The 23698-nt window shown below is 37.4% G+C and overlaps 1 protein-coding gene across 1 annotated transcript in view; it reads left to right on the forward strand.

Moving 5' to 3' along the window:
• The first annotated feature begins 4204 nt into the window (after positions 1 to 4204).
• LOC125179498 overlaps positions 4205 to 23698 on the forward strand; it is a 47091-nt gene continuing 27597 nt past the window's right edge. Inside the window, exons 1-2 of the mRNA XM_047885505.1 lie at positions 4205 to 4959; positions 8537 to 8630. Of these exons, the coding sequence (XP_047741461.1) occupies positions 4417 to 4959; positions 8537 to 8630 (637 nt within the window). The 5' untranslated portion in view covers positions 4205 to 4416. The remainder of the gene's footprint in view (positions 4960 to 8536; positions 8631 to 23698) is intronic.

Consider the following 23698-nt stretch of genomic DNA (forward strand, 5'->3'; position numbering starts at 1 on the left):
TGCGCCGCCTTCGTCGTCTTCCGTCTACGAGTCGTCGCTATAGGCAGGTCACCCCGCCCTCGGGTCCCGAATGTAACGTTGGACGTGTTCCGTATATTTTGAAATACAATTTTTTTATAGTCGGCTGGAGATAGTCAGCTGGCCTTTGGGCCAGCTGATGCAAGATGCTGTTGCTTGTCAGTTACTGAGGGTAGTTTCCCATTACTGGACAGTCTGGGATCTCTCTCAAAAAACTTGTCCAGTCGTCTCTGGAATGTCGCAAGGGTGAACTTCCCTCCTTCCCTTATAAATGCCTTCTCAGCATTTATAAAGTACTAAAAAGCTATGTAAGTAACTAAGGCTGATGATAGAAATTAAAACTCGTAAGTATAACTGACTTTAGTTTGAACCTGTATATATAACACAAACAAACGTTGAAATTGTAAAGTTAATTGGAAATTTTGTTTGAATTTTCAAGGAGTAATTGAATGAAGAATCGAAGTACCTAATTTTTCCCCGAAAAAAGAACTATTCGCACATCAAGGCACCGGGCAGGATACAATTTTTTGAGTTGCTACAGATAAAATTCGTGGGCACTCGAAATATTAAGGTATAAATGTTAAAATCATAAAAAAACTGCGTTCACAATACAAAATAATATGAAATTTAGCGCGTATGAAGAGTGGGGTTAGCAAGATGGGCGCATCAGCAACGAGGCTTAGCGGCTCTCCAGGAAATGAGAAAGACGCGCGCGCCTGCCGTGCCAGACACAAGAACTGAAACATTTTAACGCAGTCGTAAGTTCAATGATAATAATCTTACGTTGCATTCTTTAGTCGTAAGTTCAATGATAATAATCTTACGTTGCATTCTTTAGTCGTAAGTTCAATGATGATTATCTTACGCTTCATTTTCTAGTCGTAAGTTCAATGATAATAATCTTTTTCTCCATTTCTCAGTCGTAAGTTCAATGATAGTAATTTTTCGCTTAGTTTTTCAGTCGTAAGTTCAATGATAATAATCTTTTGCTCCACATTTTTCAGTCGTAAGTTCAATGATAAAATTTGTTGCTTCATTTTTAAGTCGTGAGTTCAATGATGATAATCTTACGCTTCATTTTTCAGTCTTAAGTTCAATGTTATGATCTTACCTTTAATTTTTCAGTCGTAAGTTCGATGATAAGCTTACGTTGCATTTTTTCAGTCATGCTTGCAAGACCGTAGGGATTAGTGATCAAATGGTTATTGTGATAGGAATTACAAGACCTACATTCGTAATTCGTTCATGAGATGAATGGTAGTGCAAGGAATAGAGAGAGAAAATGAAACATATTGCCTTATATTCGTGTTCTTTAATTTAAGAGATCATTGTGTTCACTGAATTAGGTTTGTTTGAGAGTTAAGTTCACGCTAGAAAATTATTATTTTTTAATAAAATGAAAATGCCTGATCATTTTCGTGCTGAATTCAGATGTCGGGGAATCGAATTTCCCCGTCCCAGTAAAATTTTTATATCTCCATGTGGCTTCAAGTTTGACTTGTCAGTTGAATATATTTAAGGAAACACCTCAACTGTTGATGTTGAGTTTCAATATAATGACGTTCAATAAATATTCTATTATCAACATTAAGACGTTCAACAACTATTCTATTATGCCCATAGAATAGGACGTGCAGGGGCGATTGGTCTGGACATAGCTTAAGTTCTGTAGTTACTGTCGTGATTCAGTGTACAAACAGAAAACTTTGGTGCTCTATCAACGAAATTCTATTTTCTTTGAAGGCTATAGAGTCACTTCGTTTATATTTATTAGCGTGATAATGCATGCGGGAATAAGCATTCAGATCAATATTGTTTAAAAATGTATGTTATCGAACGGTAATCTGATATTCATGCTATCTGAAAATAACTGAGCTTATGAAATTGTTAAATCAGTCAGATGTTCATGGAGAATAGTTTGAGGAATTATCAGCGTTTCGGGTGTTGCATCGCGATACGCCGGACGCGGCCCGGTGCACGACTTTGGCGTCCTTGCCCTTGCCAGTGAGTTGCTGAGTGTCGAGGAGGGAGGTACTGCCTTGCTGCGCTCTGTTGGCTGAGCTCCAGACCCACGGATCATGGTGCTTGGCTAGCTTACATTTTTCTATTGACGGGTTGTCGAAAAAGTTGCCCATGAACGAGTAAAGTATCAGTGGTTTGGCATTGTGTGACTTAATTATTTGAGGAAAATCCATTTGAAACTTTTATCTGACACTTGAATTTCGCGGTCTTTATACTGCTATTCATAGCATGTATCATGTTATCCAATCGTTTGATCTTTCAACTTGTTATATTTTGTCACGTATTGCTTTGTGGGTGACCTTTATCTTAAGTGTATGCTACAAAGTTCTTAACATATGCCGATATGCGTTAGTTTTTCTTCTCGACGTCATAAACCAAATTTATTTTAACCTTTATTTGTTCACCCTGAAAGTCATTTTTTGGTGATACTTGTTGTCTTAAATCCTGTATGATTTTACTTTGAGAAGAAGTTTAAGCTCTAGATATATAATGTTAATCTTCGCTCAACATCAAATCTTAATCGAGTTCTTGATCTTCCTGAAACATTAATCAGAGTTCTGATCTTCCCTATCGGGATCGAGAAGCTTTATCTTGAAGTTCTCAACAACCGCGAGAATAGTTTCGGGTAATGTTGCGCAAAAACGAGTTCTTAATTCTAAAACGAGGTTTCTGAAATCACAAAGTTTGCAGTTCATGTAGCTCATAAAGCTGTTGTTCAAAATATAATTGAACCTTACTTCTAATTTCAGAGCCTATATATTATGTCGGAGCTAGAAAATTTTCAGCCTCTCGACTCCAGCAACGAACAAAAGCAGTTTCTAATTGAGAAAATTTCTCTGTCCCAGAGCAATTTTCTGGGTATCTTCATGACGTGAAACAAAAGACGAACTCTCCAGAATTTTAGCTATCGCATCGTGCATAATAAAAAGCAAATCATTGTCATTACTCTCTTAGTTTATGCGTTTAAATCATACCAACTTGGCATGATTTTTTATCTATTCATTACGTCATTTATGTTGCTCGTAAGTTGATGGTATTAAGTAGGTTTATAGTATGTTAATGCTATTATGATCATTAATTTCAGAAATAATTTTTGCTTATGTTCATCATGCGCGTTTTTTAATTGATTCGTGATGGGCTAATTGTAAAGTTTCGTTTTTTGATGGCAGGAATTTCCAATGTCGTGACGTGCTTTGGCGAGTCTGCAGCAATCGCTGTGATTACTGATATGCAAATTATTTCGAGCTCATGTAAATTAGTGGGAGTATAAAGATCATTTTATATTTGTTGTCATCTCAGCGTTGATTTTTGAACCTTGTAGAGTCTAAATAGTGAAGCACGGCATTAAATTATATCATTATTTTTTGTAATTGAAACAAAATGATGAACAATGATTATATATACCATTATATCATAATTATTCAACTCATACTGATTTACTGATTTGTTATCCTCAGCCAGGCGCATTATTCATCGTTTAATTTCTCATTGCAATTTCACTAGGCCTATGTTTGTGCCCTAGCGATGATTGTTGAGGCTCTGCTGTGGTGGGAGGCTCAGGTAAAAAGTTCGCTGGCCTCACGTTAATTAGACGGATAAATCTGGATGCCGAGGGCCGCGTTGCCGGGGCAAATATCTAACCTTATATCTATTGATTTGGTCGCATATATTTGCATGATATTAATGAATAATGATAACGCTGTTTGCAATTCACTATGTACGCCGAATGCCTGACAAGTAGATACCACTGGGAAATTAAAATTGTCGTCAAGTCGTATGTAGAATTATTTTTATGTTCGAAATGTGCTTTTTCGTTAGCTGGAAATTGGTTCATATTTTTAACAACACTTACCCAGTCTCAATGGATCTCCTTCTGAACTTTATTGTAACTAAGTTTGAATTTTGCCTGAGAAATAATGCTTATAACGTACATGATGTTTGCCGTGACCGACTCAGCGTTCGCTGTATTCCATGCATTCAACTACCAAATTTAATACACAGGTTGTCAAAGCGAGGCGCGAGTTGCATATGACTTGATTCTTCATAAAATTTGACTCTGAATTCAGGAGTTAGTCAAGGTCGGTTTGGATTTTACAATTAATGATGAATGTATTGGTTATAATATTGTGAATTTACTCGTCTATATTTACATCCCTCAGGGCTTATAGTTAGCGCCTATACCAGAATTTTAATGAGTGATACACCAGAATAAATTGCTGTTATAATATCTTGATCGTTCGCACGGAATTTAAAACAATTAAAAAATGTTCTTTTAGATGAACAAAACAGACTAAAATCTCAGCTTTTACCTTGGCCGTTGAAAAGAATGGGGCCATCAAGAGGCTAGCAGTAGCTGCTCTGGAATTGTTATCCGATATGGCGGGCCATACGTTCAGAAAGAACTCTTTGCAGCGCTTTTGTGGTAAACTAGAGACTAAATTTAACGACGTTACGGTTCCTAACGTTATGGCGTCCAATCGTGTGATTTTGGAGTCTTTTTATACTCGACAATCCCGACTCGTGAACGCTGACGAAGAAAGTTCGGATGTGATCAATACCCATTTAAATACAGCTGTTCCTCGAGGTGATGTGAACGACAGAGACCGCATGGATGCAAGGCAAACAAATGTTGAAAACTCAAGCCAGGAAACAGTGGCGCCTTGTGATGAATTTTGCGCTAGAAGCTCGGTTGAGCAAAATTTTCTCGGACGACCGAATGGTTTTTTGACGAGAGACCGTGAGTGTGGCTCCAGACTTGGATTTTTATTTTCATGGGGAATTTTTGCCTTGCTTGTGCTAGGCTCGAGATTCGTGCAAGGCCAGCCGGAGTTTGTGGATGGAGGATACGAAGGCCTGGTCGTCGAGATCGACAGGAGCGTTCCCGAGCATCGGTGTACCGCCGTCTTCCAAGGACTTGAGGTAGGAATTTTTCATGAAACTATCATTATATTTGTGCTTTGTTAACTTGTTTGATTCTATGACAAATATTTGTCAACGTTTTTCAGTTCGACAAATGTTTGTCAACGTTTCAATGTTCGTTTTCAACGTTGTTTTTCATGTAAGCAAAGTTTGTTCTCGGATTTGTGCTACAGTCGCTGCTCGCCACGAAAATAATTCTCGCTTCTCCCTCTTAACCTCTTGTGATACGAAACATTGCTCACGCTAAATTCAAAATTTTAGAAGACTTTCATTTTAATTCTAAACCATCAAGTGTGTATAATATTATTGTATTTGGTTGAGTTTAATCGTTAGCCCGAGCATTTGCTCGACCCCAGGGGTAAGTGTACGTTGACCAGGCGAGTAAATGATCTTGATTTCCCCGGAGACGTCTCGTCGTTGGACATTTCGAATGAATTTCACTCTTGCCGCGTCTGCCCGCCTCGAACGGAATAATTGAGCTGACCGTTCGAGAGACAAATTGGATTTTCTCTTGAGCCACGAGCATATCCAATAAATGTTTAGGGTAAATAATACATCAACATAATCGTAACAATTATAAGTAATTTTGGCAACTTCATGTATGTTATATAATTGTCGTGTTATAATCTAGGTTGATTATAATTGTCAATGTCTTCTAAATAACTTCGATTAGATACTTAATACTTTAAATAAATTGCTTATCAAGTATATATATACACTGTTAAAAAAATCACCGTTAAACGGTATTACCGGCGTTTTAGTAAGCGGCCGGCACCTGAAAATAAACACCGTGTTGCCGTTTTTTCCAAGTTTACGCTGTTAACCCGTGTAAAATCCAAAAAAAACGGCAAAACTGTTTATTTTCATAGGGCGGCTGGTTACTAGAACGCCGGGAAGACCGTTTTTTCATTTTTTTCCGAACTGTGAAATCTAAAACTGTGTTAACATCAAGAGGTGATTTATCAACACTTTCTGATTGAGTAGGCAAGGAAATTCTTCAATTAATCTGTATATATTCCTCTACAGCTGTTGAATCACTTTTCTTCTACTGAAGATGGTCTACGTAGGTTCTGTATAAGTTATCTGTAATAAGTAGCTAAGCTCTTAATATGTCAGCACTGTAGGAGTACGTGCTCTTTTCTTACTACAATTATTATTGGTTCTTTTTAATGCATGCAGTTATGCTTCAGTCATACTTGTATATCTTGAAAGTGTTGCGTTGTGATAATTGGCTTCAGCACAATTATCTTATGATAAAATTAGGTATTCGTTATACTAAGTTACAGAAAAAGTTTCCCTCGACCGTTGCGCGGGTCATTTTTTTCCTATACTTAATCTACAAGAATTAACTTAGTTTTTTACAGTGTCATTATTTTTAAATACTTATTAATTGCTAGATATCATTATTTACGATGACGTTGCATTTCACGTCAGCAAGATTATCCGTTTCATTATTAGATGAAATGATCGAATTAGGACAAACACTTTTCCGGATAAAATTCAATGCTCTTTTTACATACTGAGAATTTTCTGGTAATCCAATTATTAAATATATATATATAGGTAATTGTTAATCATATATAAGCAATTTTCCATTCTCTTTGATGATGCCTTGATTTGCTCTGCGGGTCCGATTGAAGGTAACGCCTCTTTGAAGTTAAGTTTCAAAGTAAATCAAGTTGAGATCAATAGCGACTTTGTGGTTAATGAGAGTTCGGGTTCATGAGTTTGCCGCTTCATTGATGCGTGACAAGACGCAACGAACCTCTTGATCAAAGTCAAGACTCGCGTCTGAAATTACTTCTTTCCGTGCCAAAGTGATACTGAATTATATATGCGGCATAAGCGTGTTTATTGCTCTCAAATTTTATTACTTTAATTAATCGCATACGAATTAGGATATATGTATGTTTTGCATATTCTTCTCACTCTATATAGTAAATAATGTATTTTTTTTCTTATCTCGTCGAGTCTATAATCGTCTCTCCTATAGGTTGTGCGGCGTTTTCTTGCTACCTATTCGATTTCGCTACGTATTTGGTCAAAATTTTCTCATATTTCTCACTGTACAGTGAAACAAAGACACGCGCGGTTAGTCAGTGTATAGGAGCGCGTACTTACGGACGTAGAATTCAACGTCCACCTAAGACGAGGAGTTCGTCTTCTGGCCCGGACTTCTGGTGGAGGTTTGTGGAAACTAGCGCAAATTTCGTTTAAATTAAAATTTTTAAAGTGAGCGGCGGTTGATGAATGCGAGACGTCGATTGGCTCAGAGCGGCATTCAAATTTGAGAAAGATTAAAATTCTGAATAGTTGCCGGTTGCTATATTTGTTGGATTGCAATCTCGTTTATAGAAGAAGTCTTGTTTGGTTCAGATTTAGGATTATTTAATTAATAAGATTTTGAAAGTGTAAATATCATATTTGAAATCGGTGAATAGATACCTTTCTCGATATTAATTGCGACTACTTGATATTATTTGCAGTTCTAGTCGTACATTATAAATTAGATTATTTTGGTGCTATTCAGCGCATGTAATGTAATATATAGACATTTATGTACCTATATAATTTAAAATTCTCTCCTCGCAGTACCACCATTCGGTTATCTTTTTGAACGTATCAATACCTATAAAATTTTCTAATAGAGTTTAATGGTATGTTTTTTTATGCACTAATTGTGCCTGGCTATAGCGCGCCTCATGCAAATGATCTTGGATAAGCCGACCAAACTGAATAGAGGGCCAAATAAATGTTGAAAACTGCAAATATTTTTAGTGTTGGGGCAGATCATCAAGTGTCTTCAAATGGCAGCGCTTGGTATAGACGGGTAAAAAATACTGGCTTTATAACCAACTCAGCCTTCATGCATGCCACCGTCAAGACTTCAAGAATACTGTTGTTGATGGTAAATTTTACTTGTACTTGGGATCTCTGGTAGACAACTATTTGTCTATCTTTTTATCGTTTTGAATGATTAGCACCAGCTTTCGAAATAAGTTCAGATTTTAGTTGTATTTGTTGATTCCGTAGTTGTGTCGTGGATAACATAGCTTAAAATGAGAGCTTTTGCTTTATGAGCCAGTACTACTAATTCGATAAAAGCTATTTAAATGCCTAACTATACGAAATATACACAAAATACATTGAACAAATGAGCCCTAAATTTAAATAAATGAGTTTGGAAATCAACTTTACATATACAGATGCTTGAGTAAATGTAATAATTACACAAGAATATCTCATCTGTTGTCCTTATATTTTTTCAATGTATTGTTTTATATGTTCTAAAAGTTTGATAGCTTTATGCGGCGTGCACGGGTTGGTGTTGGAGTCACGAGAAAACGATTCCTACCTTTCCTCTAACTTAATTAAATGGCATATACGTTAAATATTCAGAAAATGTCCTAAGCCACAACAGTCATTAAGGAAATGCTGCTGTGTTGTGTGTGTATGCGCTTGTGTGCGTGTGTGTAATAAGTCATAATCGATCACGTTGCAGATATCATAAAGTTTGTCCCTTGCGTCCCCTTAACGACCTCCCCTACTGCTTCCTAATATCAACTTGGCGTGCCAGAACCTCTGCCTCCACGCTGGACGTCACGGACACATGCCGCTCCTTGAAGACTTTCGTCTTTTGGTCTTGCCCAAAAGCTTCATCGAAACGTCCGGTAAAAGTCTGCAGTATTTTCGGAAATTTTGTTGGTCCGAAATGAACGGAAATTTCCTGCTTGTCTTCAGATCTGTTTTTCTAGCGTACCGAATTGAACATTTTTTTTATATTCTTCGTTTTGTAGTTACTTATGTTAGATGATTGGAGACTTTCTTGTAATCTTAATAGAAGACTTCATGTCGTCCCAGTGTTTTCGGTTTCCTTCGAAACAACATGATGTTTCGAAGTCACATCATACATTGATCCCATTTTGATCTTTGCAAGAAAAGTTTGTTTCATTTCCTCTTGCACTTTTTTTCGACCTGTACTTAACCAGATTCTCTGCATGAGAAACGTTATAGTTTTTCCCAATGACAATCATATTCAAGCAGAAAATGTCGGATAAAATTGGCTTCACAGTGCTGCTTGCAGCCTCTCAAACTCAAGTACATGCGAAAATATCGAGCATGGCCCAAGCTAGAAATGCAAACCTGGCATGCAGCAGAAGCTTTGCCTTGATGCTGGAGATCCGACAGCTGTCATGCTGCGTTGAAATGAGGGACCCCTTAACTGACGGCTCTTTATTAGTGGCCTCTAAATCTTCTTCTATTTTTTCTTTTTCAAAGCAGGTATTTCTGTCACATCAGCTGCATGGTCTCTCCTTTCTCTCCTTCCCTGTTTCAAATTTATTACATTTCGCTAACGCTAAGCACTTCTTTATATTTCTTCCTACCCTTAATATTTATTCGAAAGCATTTATACGAAAATGTTATTTTATTGTCTAATTGTATAACACCCTCAAATTAATTCATCTCTTATTTTTCTGTCGCTTCTATCCCTTTACTAAACTTTCTGTCCATAGATTTCATTTTGCTTCGCATTCAACCTCTATGAACTCGGATTTCCATTTCATTTACCCTCTTTCTTGAGAGCTACAGAGCCTTAGTGCCGCGACGGATCAGGTCAAGCGGCAAGATTCAGGTCTTCCAACGCCTCATGAAAACGCAACTGTGCAAATTTTTTTTAGACGTGCGTTGCGGTGTCTGAGCTAAAGCTCCAAGGAGCGTCAAAACGTCATCCCGCTTGAGTGATGAAATGCACTGCATAAATAAGAGCTCGTCTTCGTGGTCGCGTTCTCGCCACGTGCTAGCTGCATGTCCTGACAATGTGCAATATAATGCATCGCTACCAGAAATAAATTAGACATTTGAAAATGTTCTGTTTTTTTTATTTGCGCCTAGTTATGTATATTCCTCAAACCATTATATTCTGATGATTAAGAAATTGGGATAGTAACATGGGTTCTGTGAAACGTTTTTAAGAAGAATTTGTTGAACTAATAAGTAAAAACTGTTGACATTAATTTATTATAACTTAATACTTTGGGTATTTCGTCTCGCAATTTTTTGGGTGGAGTTCATTCTCGATCGTCTTTTTTTCTACAATAACAGGCGAATATATTGAATACTCAAGTATTAACTACATTCGTGTTGTTATAATTTCATGTAGAAAATTGCTCCAAGTTGAATCAATTTATTTAATTAATTGGACAATTACCGTGTTTCGAAAACTACTAATGAATCCAGAGAAAATGTCATATGCAGAGAACAAGCCTGCGATGTGCTCGCGGTAGCAACGTGAGCCTCTGATAGGATTGCGCTGAGCCGCAGAGCATAAAAAATGTGCGGGGATCATTTTGAGATTGTCGTCCTCATAAACAATCATTTGAGTTGTTAAATTTTTCATTAAAGTTTGAATTCTGTTTTGTGTGATATGTTCATTTTTTCCTGTAACTTTTACAAATAATTTTTGCGCTATGGTGAATTTAGCATGTGAAAATTCCTGTCCCTCTTATGGGAGAAAAAAAATCATGAAGCGGCAAAAGCCTTTGATTTTAATATTATCGCCAATGAGGCTTTCAACCCAAATGATTAACATGAATTTAGGAAGGATCAAAGACTCATTAGTGGTTGTAAATTAGCAACTCTTTAAAATGTTCAATGTGGAATAGGTGCCCTAAAATCCACGTGTGTACGCCCGATAAAATAAAGAAAATTCATTTATAATGAATCTCATTATTGGCGCTTGCGAATCCATGCACGTTACGTGGCTTTGGGAACTAATAGCGCACAATCTCATTAGAGAGAACTGGAGTTGTGCATTGCCTCATTTGGTGCACTTTAGCGCTATAAACGCTCATTACACTGCCGGTCCAAACACTTAACGTTCCCCATAAAAAGAAACTCAATTGGATGTCGCCTGTGTCAATTCAAACAAAAAACAAAGCTTCGGCTAAAGCGTGCCCGCGTCGTGCATGCACCGGTATTTTGGCTTCCAACATTTACGGCCGAGAAGGCAAGAGAGTCTCGTTGCTGAGGCATTTCAGGGCGCAGCTTTGAATTCTCAGCCTCGCTGAATTGATGAGATTTTTTTATATTTTGGCGTTTGTTTTATTTCGCGCACAAGTCGCTGCAGCAATTTGCTCTGATTTTCGGTCCGCTTTATGAGATCAGTTGGGTTTGAGGTATCGCGAATCTTTGGGTTTGTTTGATTGAAGTCGCTTTGGTTTTGTTTGCACACTGATCGCCTATAATAGGGGCTAGTGTTTTTTTTCAAGTCTCGCCAGGCCGAAAAGCTTGTCCACAGAACAGTTTTTCTACGCTTCTCAATAATTTAACTTTGTTTAATCGAAAGGAAAGTTTATAATGTCTACGTTATTTTTTTCATACTTAAGTTTTCTATATTATACCCCTTCCCCAGTCTCAATCCTCCGCCGTATCTCATGACAGTTCCTCCCGTTTATCTAAGTATTCGTTTACGTTCGTTGTCATGACGATGTTGCTGCTGGCGCACGTGTAATTGCACGTTACCGTGTTGACGCACCGGCTGACTTCGCGTGCGTGTTACGTGATTGCGTGCGAGTTGCACATGCGCTAAGATTTTCCTGCTTTTATTTCTTCTTTGCCGTCACGGATCACGGGCTTAAGCAGGTCTTTTTCTCCCTCGCTTCATTACGTTGAATGGCAGCAATTTAATGCTTTCCCTGTTTGCTCGAATCTGTGCGTTTCTCTTGAAAAGTGTTTGCATATTCATCTGTTAAAATTGATTCAATCCATCGTATTTAATATCAGCAATTAGTTTTTATCATTGGATTGGAAAATTTACACGACTCTAGAAATACTCTTAATTTTTGAATTACAATTTAGCGTGACCACGCTTAATTAAATCAAGGTGCTGCAATAGCTCTCGGAGTATCGCAATAATTGACAGCCTGCTTATAGTGCAACGCTCCTCATATTTACTATCCTTTAAAAGTATATTAATCATTGTTATAATTGAACAAGATAATTAATTTGCATGAAAATTGATTCCTAACTCCATTATATTACCTCAGAAGTATATCTTTCGTTCATGAATTAATACTGAGTACATGAAAACCGCACTATATAATAATATATAGTGCGGTTATTATTATTGAACTTATCATGTTATAATAATATAATAATGAACATATAATAGTTATATAATTTCTTGTGGGTTATCGAAGCACGATTGAGTGTGACATTTTTCTCCGTGTTACCGTGAAATATATTTGACATTACATGATTATTTCAGAAGTGTTTATGTATGTACATGTTTGTCAGATTGCTAGAAGTTGTGAGGACTGAGGTTGCTAGAAGTTATAGGGGTTAGTGTCCTGGAAGTTGTCCAGCGTTGGCCGGTGGCTCGTCGTCACGGCCTCCCGCGAGTTCTGAACTTCATGACAGCTGCTGCCCATGGAGGAGCGCAGTCCGCTGACACTTTCGCTCCAACGAGAGTAAAAACTTGATTATTTCCGTCTACGATATCTTTAGTTTCATTTCAGAATAAGTAAATATATGTTAAATATATAATATCAAATTAAATGAGCTTTGCTAATTTGATCTTTACGAAGACCAATACTCGAAGATTGATCATTTACTAATTGATTGCATGATTATACACAATAATTATTTTCAAAATGTTATAAATAAAAGTTTCCGAATTAGGTTTACTGGGCCATCGGACGTTGAATAGCAGGCTTTGCCTCCGTTAGGCGCATCCGTGATATATATCACTGCAAGCCACTGCTCCAGCACTGCCGGCAATTGCAGCACTGCTGCAAGCCACTGCTCCAGCACTGCCGGCAATTGCAGCACTGCTGCAAGCCACTGCTCCAGCACTGCCGGCAATTGCAGCACTGCTGCAAGCCACTGCTCCAGCACTGCCGGCAATTGCAGCACTGCTGCAAGCCTTTACTCCGAGGTCGCCAAGGTTCAATTATTTTCCAAGTCTCCTCTGCCCTCGTGGCCCCCGCGAGAAGAACTGATCACCTCGATGGTGGTTCTCGTCTAAGACGGAAGCGTCGGCGTGTTTTTCTGATCTACTCTTATTCTCTTCCCAATTTTCGTTATTCAAAGTTAACCCGTTTTGGTATCCTAAAGCAGGATCACCATGATGTCAGCATCGCCGAAATCCTGGGGTGCATTTAAAGTTTGCGCTAAATTACGTATAACACTAAACGGTATACCAAGGTTGATGTGGAGAATTTTACTGGATATATTATCTATAAAATTCATTCTTTCTATTTATTTTTAAAACATGTACCTACTAAGTTATGCTAGCACCTAGCGGCAAGTTTAATGACAGGTTGAAACAAAGTATTTATAACTAAGACGAATTTAACACTAATTTGTCGAGGCACCAGCGTTTCGCACCGCATGTTGAAAATTTCTTTATTCCGTTCGGAGAGAAATCTTGGAGACGACATCCACCAGCGACTTGGCTCTGTTGTTTTTATTTCGCGATCTTTGTGTTAGTTCGGCTTACTCGCCATGTTTTTGTTTGAGAGAAGAATTACAAGGTTTGTTTTATATAGAATTCTGGTGTCAGAATTGCTGTTGATGTAGCCAGACTTGAATCACACTCTGGCCTTTCATGTGTCCAGTTCTCCTGTGAAATATTTATGCGTCGTATCTGTTGACATATTGTGAACGTTTATCGATACTTTCTACAGCTAAAAGGTAATATATATTGTTGGTCGTTCATAGATACTCCGTGTCACCAGAATGAAGTTTAGTACTACTAATTACATATGTAAGAATGAGGTATAAATTTATTTTGGCTTTTGTAAATATATATTTTAATTCATTACGGCCTGTAAAGAGAAGAGTGTTTGAATTGTAATCATTATATTCTTGCCTTTGTCACATGACAAACCACTCTATACCTTCGTGGTGCGTGGCCCATTACGAGGTCGTCACTCCACGGTGTCTGCGTGTACTGAGTCATCTACACGCATTAATTACTTGGTCTGCTCTATTGCTTCATGTTTTTATACCAGTACTGCATCATTTCCACCGCAGTTTTTGAAGAAATATATCTATTCAGAAAAGCATGACCAAATGCCTTCGTTGCTATTTCTATGAAGTTCTGGAGAACTTTCAAATTTTCTTACATTCTTCAAAACTTTTCGTTTTTGGTTTTGAAAACTTGCGTTATATCTATTATTAATGTTATTAATAAAGCCCATACATAAGTGATATATGACAGATACGAGGTCGTCGCATTTGCTTATACAGACATGCAGTTAATTGAGAGCTCATTTGAGCCTCGTGAGTGACAGGAGTGTTGACGTTCGTGTCATGCCGCGCCGCAACGAGATTCCCCGGGACATTAAAGTGATTGCCTGCATATTTGTCTAGGAAAACAACGGATCCATGACGAGTTGAATGATTCAGATATGAGTTGAGGATTCAGAGGGGCTAAGAGATATGTGTTGAATAATTCAGAATGCTTGTTCGATATTGTGCTACTTATAAAGAGGTCTACGGAAAATGTGTTCCATACTTCAGTACATATATGCTTAACCTTGATCCATTCATAAGATGTACGCCCATTTAACTGTGTTGGAACTTGATTTTCCTTACCTTTTTATAGATTTATTCGGTCAAAAGTTTTATAACTACCTTCAATAATGATCACATTTTATGTACCAACAATTTATTGCAGTTTTTTGGCTAAATGTCTTCTGTGGGTTGGCTGAGCTGTAGCGTAGTTTGCTTGGAGACCCAATACGTCGAAGTCTGGCTACGCCGGCAGCTGTAGGCCTGGCATTATGTTATGCTTGCGTGCTCAGGGCTATAGGTCTTGGTAATCGATACCTTCTCCTTAGGTCCTCGTTATAGAATGATGAAGTTGTATGGCCAGATATTTCGAAAATAACATTAATTTTGTATCATTCACACAGACTTCTTATGAATTTAAAGTTTATATGGATATACTTGAGCTACTCGAACGTTACCAGATCCTGCCTCTCTGGAATTTCGATTTATTTTTCTATGGCTTCGAAGTGAAATTAATTAGGCGCGTTTTTGCGGCTCCATCTTTGCTTCTCTTTCTGAAGTGCTCCCAAAATTGGAATTCTTGGCTTAAAACTTTTCAAATTAAACAGAAAATAAAGATTGAAGACGTTAATTCAAGCCACAAGACTCGGGATCTACTCGTGAATGTTATCGACGTTGACTCCATTATCTGTCTACGCAGAAATCATAATTACTTTTGATGAACTAGAAAAAAAACGTCTCGTTGTGATCATATTTCACCTCATTTATTTTTCTTACATGAATAATAATACATTGTGTATAGCTTCGTCATAAAAAGGCTCTCTAGTCAAAAATAGTTCAAAATTAATTAATTTATTTGATTAAACATGCTATTTCAATAAACATGTCATTCATCATATTTGAAACGATTTTATTCTTCCCTCTGATAGTCTGTTCCAAATTTTCGTTGTCTACTGTAATGAGTTATTCTCTACTCATGATGTTGAATGATAAAGGTATATTCATTTTCTACCCGATACCTAACTGAATTATCTTTGGTCGCTTAATTAATTCAAATAACATTAATATATATTCGAGCTAATATTCGATTGTACAAACGCTTTCTGAAGTTTTTGACACGCTCTCATTCCTAAACAATATTTTAATTATTCTTCTTTATTCGGAACCACCACAAATTTTTTATATGTTGGTTTTTATTAAACTTGTTTAGTTATTTACTAGTAGGCTTACCGTCAGTAGATCGTCGGGCTATTTTTTAACAAATTTTACACTCATTTCATTGTAAAATTAAGTTTCATGGTGTCTTTATCTTCAACAAATTTGACCTAGAATTTATATTTCTTCATAACTATTTTTTTTCTCTTTCCTTCGTATTGCAATCCATTCATTTATTGACGCAGATAAATCGCAAGTTATAACCTGGATGAGAATACCACCTGAGACGAGATAAAATGTAGTTGCTTGGACTTCATTCAATATGCTAATTACTTCATTCTTTATCAATTTTTAACGCATTCTATGTATTTATTGCAGAGTATTGCCTCTCCTGGGCAGTTGCCATTACAATAATTTTTTGTATTCTTTATTTCCAATGTTTTCTGGAACTCGTCTTCATTTTTATCGTTACTTGAGAACTTGTAAGTCATTTCCCTCCTTAACTTCCGCAAAAGACGATTCTTTTAACTCGTGTGTTATGCCATGGCTTTGCTGATGTGCATTGATAGTCCTGCTTTTCTCTTCATTTATTTTAATCTTATCCTCAACTCGGTAATTTGTCAGTATTTTTCATCTGTTGTTGATAAAGAATTCCAATGAAGCTGACTTTGATACCCTGTATTTTTCTCTGATTTTATTGCGCATAAATTCCAATCGGATCACTTCGGGAAAAATTATATCGATTGAGTGAGGATATTCTAGGGGTGGAGAAAATCGTGGTTCGCGGTGAGCGAAGTCTTTTTTTTTTTTTTTGTTCGCCTAGTCGGAATTAAATTTGTCCCGACAAATTACAGTTACATTTTTGCAAAATTAGTGATCGAAAGAATAAAATTTTCTCTGATATTTTGAGAGAAATAATCGTGTTGAGAAACTAAGGGATAACGTAGTGATTTTGAAATGCCATTGAAGAATCTAGATTTCTGCGATATCTTTAGACGCTGAGAAACTTAATGTAAATATTGGTGTAGCTTTTGAGAATATTCTTTGTGTCCGGGGGAATTATTTGAATGATAGGTATATAGAATGGATCTATCTATATATGTCGAGATTCTGCATGTAACGAGTTTTTTTCAATTTATTCAACATAACTTTTGTTTCAGAATTGTTCCGACTCTAAAATAATAGTTTAATTACATTAATTACACATACGGAAATTTTGCAATTGATATCACAATGTCATGCTGTTGATTGAGGTGTATCGTGTCTGTATAGCTTCTAGTGTTCGTTGCAGCTCATCAATACAAGCGCGCGACGCCAATATCAGAGCTTTTGATGTGCCGATCTGCTGACGAGAGAAGCTGCTTCAAAGATTTCCGAGGCCGGAGTTTGCAAACTGGCCTAGATTTTGTGCGAGTTTTTGAAGATGATCTCTTCTTTCAAAACATTCATTGCTCCTGCCATTCTTAACTTTCGTAGGCCTCTGCAATTTATTTGGTACTTTTTGTTTTATCTAGATTAAATTCTTTATAGATTTTATATATATTAAAGTAGATTTCATTTTAAAGAGATTAAATTCTATTTGTTTGCTGAAATTTCTTGTAGCATATGTGGTTCTGACAAGACTTTCAGTTATACGTTGAATATTATTCTGCACAAAAAATTCGATCACACCTTTCCAATTAATTTATTTTGATTTTTGTCTAGTCCTGAAAAAATGAGAAGAAAGTGTAATTAAAATCGTTATTCAAATTGATGAAGACGCTGATCGGGTTTCGGTGGTATTCCTACCTTACTGGCTCCACCTTCTTTGGTTAGAGTGATGGTATATTTTTGTTGGATGAATATTTCGGAGAATATAGTTCTTTCAATTTCGATTTCAAGTCAAAAGAAATTTTCTATTCCAGAATTTTAGTGTAGCATCAAACCCAGACTTCTTGGCATTCTTCACTTTTGCAAGATTCTACCACGTATTTCTCAGTTCTTTTTCCCTTCAATTTTGCATTTTAAGAGTCGCAGATTGATAATTGATAAACTTTATTGACAGCAATTTTTTTATTCATCGGGGAATTTTGAAATTTTGGAGTTCACAGAATTACTTGAATCGCACAAAAAACAATTGCTCATGATAATCTTCAGAGTTAGCATTTGCTTACAATAGTTTTGAAGCGATCACCAATCATGTATCTCTTTCCCATTTTCCGCAGTCAATGCAAATGAATAAAATATTGTATCATTAATATGGGATTTAGAGTCCTGAAATCCGCCCATTGAAGTCAGTTTGGATCTAGGGCATTTCTATCAGAATTTACCCATGATATAATGTTGGTACAGATCGGTTTTAAAAATTGCTGTACAAAAATTTTCGCTGTTGGAATATTTACGCCGCTGTCAATGCCCAGGAACATATGAAAAATACCTTCACTAATTGGACAATATTTTACAATTTCTGATCTCCAGAATGAGAGCGGCTAAAGCTGATCTGCATCCGACGGTAAATGTTATATTTCTGCTGTCATTATTGATCGAACGCCAGGCTTCATTGGAGCCATTCATTTGTCCAAAATAAAATTTTCGATTTTGGTTCTTCTTCTTTTTACGGCGGCGTTGCATGGATAACGAGAGAGTGGCTTTTGCGAAAGACTGGAAGAATTACTTCGCTTCGACAAAAACTTGTCAATTGGATTTGATGGCTTGAAAAGGCAATTATAGAGATGTGAAGTGATTAAGTCTTTACATCGAACAACGAAACTCTCTACGAGACTTGCTACATACCGCGTGTAGGAAGTCCTGCAAGAATTGTCAGTGATTGCAGGGCGCTGTTACTGCAAGTCTCGTAGAGAGTTTCATTGTCCGTTGGAAAGACTTATTCACTTCACATCTCTATAATTGCCTTTTCAAGCCATCAAATCCAATTTTTTCGAGAGTTTTTCAATGAATTTCAGTAGAAGTTCAGAAATTCATCTGCGGAATTATACATTTTTCATTAAACGTTGGCAATATATCGCATTTTTTTCGCCAAAAATATCGACTGAATAAGGAAAGGCGCAAATTTTTTTCGGTTGTCACCTGTTGAATTGCTTCTCAATTTTCGACAGTGCAATCCATTTTACAGCGTTATTCTTCACTCTAATAAGTAAGAACACATTTTTGCTATTATATTGTTGAGAAATGCCATCTTCAATTCTAATCATTCCTGATTCTAGTAACCGAAACTAGCCTGGAGTTTTGACGAGCGTCCCAGGTTCTTCTTGACGCCACATCAACGATTTTGAATTATTTTCCTGCTGCCGCTGCCCCATGCACTAGTGTTGAATACATGGACTGACACGCAGTCTGGTAGCACCTTTTTCCATACATAAGTCATCAACGGATTATTGGGTTATACTCTCATTTGTCAGGACAGTCTTAGTTTGACTTCGAGTTCGTTATCCATGTAAATGAAATTCACTATGTTTGGGATCCTGACTGTTATCCTAATTCCTAAAGTATAATAATCCATTTATTCCTGAATAATATAAAACATTTGTTTCTGACGCGACGGATATTAATCCTCTGCGATTCATTGCGCTCGATTCAGGTAGCACTAATTACAGCATAGCGATTAAGGTTATTTTTCCTCTAATTTCTGGAGAAATAATAGATAAATCCTCATATGAATATTTCCATCTCGTTGCTGTCGCGAGTCTTCGCATTAATTCCAGGATTTCATTGTATGCAGATTTCCATTATTTCTTGCGACCAAATGCGATCAGATCCATAACCCCGATAACAACACGAGGTTTTTTTGTGAAGCGTGCCCTGCTTTTGCTATCTTCGGTCTCGTCGCTCGCTTTGTGAAGCTATTTTTCGTCCAGTTAATTAAGCGAATATTATTGCTTTCAGCTCAGCTCACGGATGTAGCTTTTAATTGTATTAAATTATGCTTGCAGCGCGCGATATTGAAGACCGAATATTGCAGTGAACTCATCTCGTCGTCAAGCAAAATGCGCTCTGGGTCTTGATCATATTCCTCATTTGGGGGGATTGTAATGAAAATTGTAATTGTAATCAAAAAGCATCGCTGACTGAACGATGCCTGTGCCGTCATGCTCTCAAATCTGTTTCTTTTGATTTAGATTTCGGATTATTTGACTTAGATGCGCTCCAATTTAAATGATCGTTGACGTTTTTAAGCGAATAAATTATCAAATCGTAATTGGTTGCCAGGGTGATATGTTGTGAAGCTTCTTTGCTGGCTTATTAAGGATTGAATTTGAATTTGCTAAAGATCAACGACTCAAGTCAAGCTCAAGGATTTGAATAGAAATTAATTTCTTCAACATTTCATCGTTAAATATAATGTGTGAAGGGCACGAAAAGATACAACAATCTCGGATACATAATTTCATTGTTATAATTAGTTACTTTCAGTATCGATGTCTTACTCCTAATATTTGCTAATTACGATTACATTAGATGTTTTGTCTCTGTGAACAATGCAATAAAGTCGCAATGAGTGTTATTAATGTGCATAAATTAAATTTTCTCCTCGTCAAGATTGCGAACTATGAACAAAAGTATCGCATTTTTAATCAAATCTCGCGCGATGATGTCGCTTGGCACGATGACAGCATTTGGCGCCCACGCTACGCGTACAGTTCATTTTATGACCAGTTTTATTTATTATATTTCTTGACTGATTTTAAATTTTTTTATTTGCAAGCGCTTCCGGAGCTCATGGCTTGATTTGCAGTTGCGCGGTAATCGGTTCGAAAGGATTGATGAGAACTATTTTGCAAGAGTATTATATTTTATAATAAGTAATATGTCCTTTAACCTGTAATATGTTATTTGAAAAGTGATATATTATGTAATTAGTGAGATTTGAAGCAAAAATATTATCTCTGCAAACGAAAAAGATCTAAAAATTATCATATTTTTGCACATCTTTGGGCCACATATTTTTTTCATTTGGTGGTTTGGAGAACAGAAGGGCTGAAGAGATGTCCATTTTCAGTGCCGTAGTTTGAAGCCATACGGGGCTAGAGCTATATGAGCATCATACGACACTATGAAAAAGACTGCTACACGTCATTTTGATACACCACAGGTGGCAGTTTCATCCAGGAATTAAAATTACTACTTCTACTTCCCTCCATGATTTGATGACCGGAAAACTTGTGTTCACGCAATGTGGACTTGTGCTTCAAAGTATAATAGCTAACTTGTATTTACACATCAGAAATGTATGTCTGAATACAACAGGAAAGAAAAATGTAAGTGCCACAGGAAACTTTTTCTTAATACATGCAAATATACATTTAAAACTGTTCGATGCATAAATCGATCGCTTGACAAACTTTTGAAATGACTTTTCCAAATTCGATATTTTCCAAATAAATGTCCCATCATTCGGAGCGTGTCAGCAAGTGGTCGTGATAGGTGACCAGGCCAATCCAATGGACACTCGAACACGTACTCGAGTCCCTCTAGTGGCGTCAAGAATTTACCGCAAGTATCTCACATCGCGTCCGTTTATTAAGGTTTTAATTAAATCTGAGGATAAATAGCCTAGCATTAGGGTCACACTTATCGTCGGCAATTAGTGAAATTATAACAAGTTTTGCTGCGACGAAACTCCAAAGTTCTTCTCATTACGCGTTCAAAACTCGAAGCCTCACCCGCCCCACTCTCCTCCCTGGCAGAATGTCTGCACTCCTTCACTTCCACCCTTGTTAAATGGCTAGAAATCCCGCCTTTTCTAGAAATCCCGCTAGAAATGGCTAGAAATCCCGCCTTTTCTAGAAATCCCGCTAGAAATGGCTTGAAATCCCGCCTTTTCTAGAAATCCCGCTAGAAATGGCTAGAAAGCCTTCAACAATTTTGCTGATTCCATTCATTCTTTCCTAGTGTTCATCACTCTTCATACTTAATTTCTAGATGGCGGAAATTAACAACTTTCTCTCCCGAATGTCAAGCGTTCACCCCTCTTTCAGTACTGCAAGGTCTAAGTGTCCTATATAATTCATATCCAGAAATAATGACTAAATATTTATTGACCTATCGGCGCACCAAACACTGACGGTTTTCGCAGAAGCTTTACAAAAATATTAATTCAAATAAATTTTCAATTATTAACTCATTTTTTCTACGGATTTTATTACAGTGTTTATTCGTTTCACTTCATTTGAATTGTTCCCGACTTCACAAATATTTTTCCGTTGTTAACTAGTCCGTTTTTGACCTTACAAAGGATTTCATTATTGATACCGATTACCTTAGTCGCGTCTTTACACATCGTGATGTAATAAACTGAGTTTGAACTGTGCAACTGTGCAACACGGACTTGGCTAATTACCGCGATCGATCCAGCGATCAGGTCATCATATGTGCTCCTAATGAGATCAGACGTACATAGTTGGCTGCCATGGTTGCAGCTTCATCTTCCATGCCCACAGCCTTGTTAGTCATAAGTTATTTAAAGCTAATATATAAATATGTAGGTCTGCGTTGACGACCCAAAATAATTGTGGAACAAATATTTTTTTTAATTCCGTTACTGGATTGAATTTTCATGGACAATTCTCGTTACTGATATGTTTTCACTGTGCTGAATTTAGCCTAGACATTTTTCTTAATTGATAATTGCGGAAATTGAGCAGGAGTATGAAATACTGTTTCAATAAGGAGGAAGTACTGCAGTCTCTAGTGACAGGTTCCTAAGAATCTCAGGGTCAATTACGTATGCCTGGAATACAACATCGGGTATAATTGCAACAAGTTATTGATACGGCCAGTCGGCACACACGAGAGGCTACACTCGAAGCAATCGAAGGGACCTGAACAGTTGTGCCTGCTATCTTTATGGCCCACATTCCTCTGCGTGTAGGGGTTTCAATACTCAATTATACGCGCCGCTGTGGAGGTCTCGCGCCATCGCAGCTGTCGATGCAATAGTTACGCGATAGAGAGACGCTGCACGATGCAATAGAATTGAGCTGTGAGTCTTGGTGCTGCCACACGACTTGCCAGCGCGTGTTGCCGCTGCCGTATGACTTGCCAACGCGTGTTGCCGCTGCCATATACGACTTGCCAACGCATGTTGCGTCTGCAATATGACTTGCCAACACATGTTGCCGCTGCCATACGACTTGCCAGCGCGTGATGCCACTGCTGCACTACATGTTTGAGAGCATTTGTTCAATATTTCACGTCACAACCCAGCACCCTCGTCACTGAGCTACTACTCATCTCCGCTTGAGTTACCAGGCAATAAATGACTATATGCCACGTGGCTGAGCTTCGTGCATTGTTACGATTTCTTAAATGGTTTGCGCTTTTACGTCTTCCCCTCGACAGATTGCACGCGGTCTGCGACTAGACATTCAAGCACATGTAGATTTCAAATCAAATCTACGTTATGGCTTCTGTTATTTTGACGACGTGATGTGCTCGACTTGAGACCAGTTAAAGCAACCAATGGAAGACCGAATTTAAAAGACTTCACCGCAATGTACGACCGATTTTTATGTCGGAGTAGATATCGCGTGCGTGCTGCCTACGAATGTTAGGGCTAATGATACACGTAATTGTTGCATAATACATGCTGCTGAGCATGCAAGGCTGGACAAATGCGTACCTAATGATGTCTTCGAGAGCACAAGTCTAGCTTCTCTGTTGGTCTTATCGGAGAGTTTGATATGCGCTGCTCTACTCAACAATCTACGGTGTAATTTGTTCGGCATAATTATGGCTCTTTGTCTTTGTTTCAACATACCCAAGTCTGTGTCTGAAAACGTACGTCTTCCGAAGTACTGATCGAGGCCCAGAAGCGTTCTCTATTTGACTGTATTAAAATATTGGCTCTTGAGAAAATACCTTAAACCCGTATTTTTGGTTTAACACATTAGTTCTACAATGAACAGGAATTTTAATTCATCTGTTTCTTTTTTCTAAGCTAGTTTCATTGGAAGCTACTTTTTTGTGACTCTGTGAAGCTCTGCCTTATTGACTTGTTGAATAATTTATTCATGTTATAATTGTGCAATTTCTTCTGAATTTAAACTCATATGCAAGCAACTATATGAAG

This window comes from Hyalella azteca, unplaced genomic scaffold, assembly GCF_000764305.2.
Source record: "Hyalella azteca isolate HAZT.00-mixed unplaced genomic scaffold, Hazt_2.0.2 contig2234, whole genome shotgun sequence".
In the NCBI taxonomy this organism is placed as follows: Eukaryota; Metazoa; Arthropoda; class Malacostraca; order Amphipoda; family Hyalellidae; genus Hyalella; species Hyalella azteca.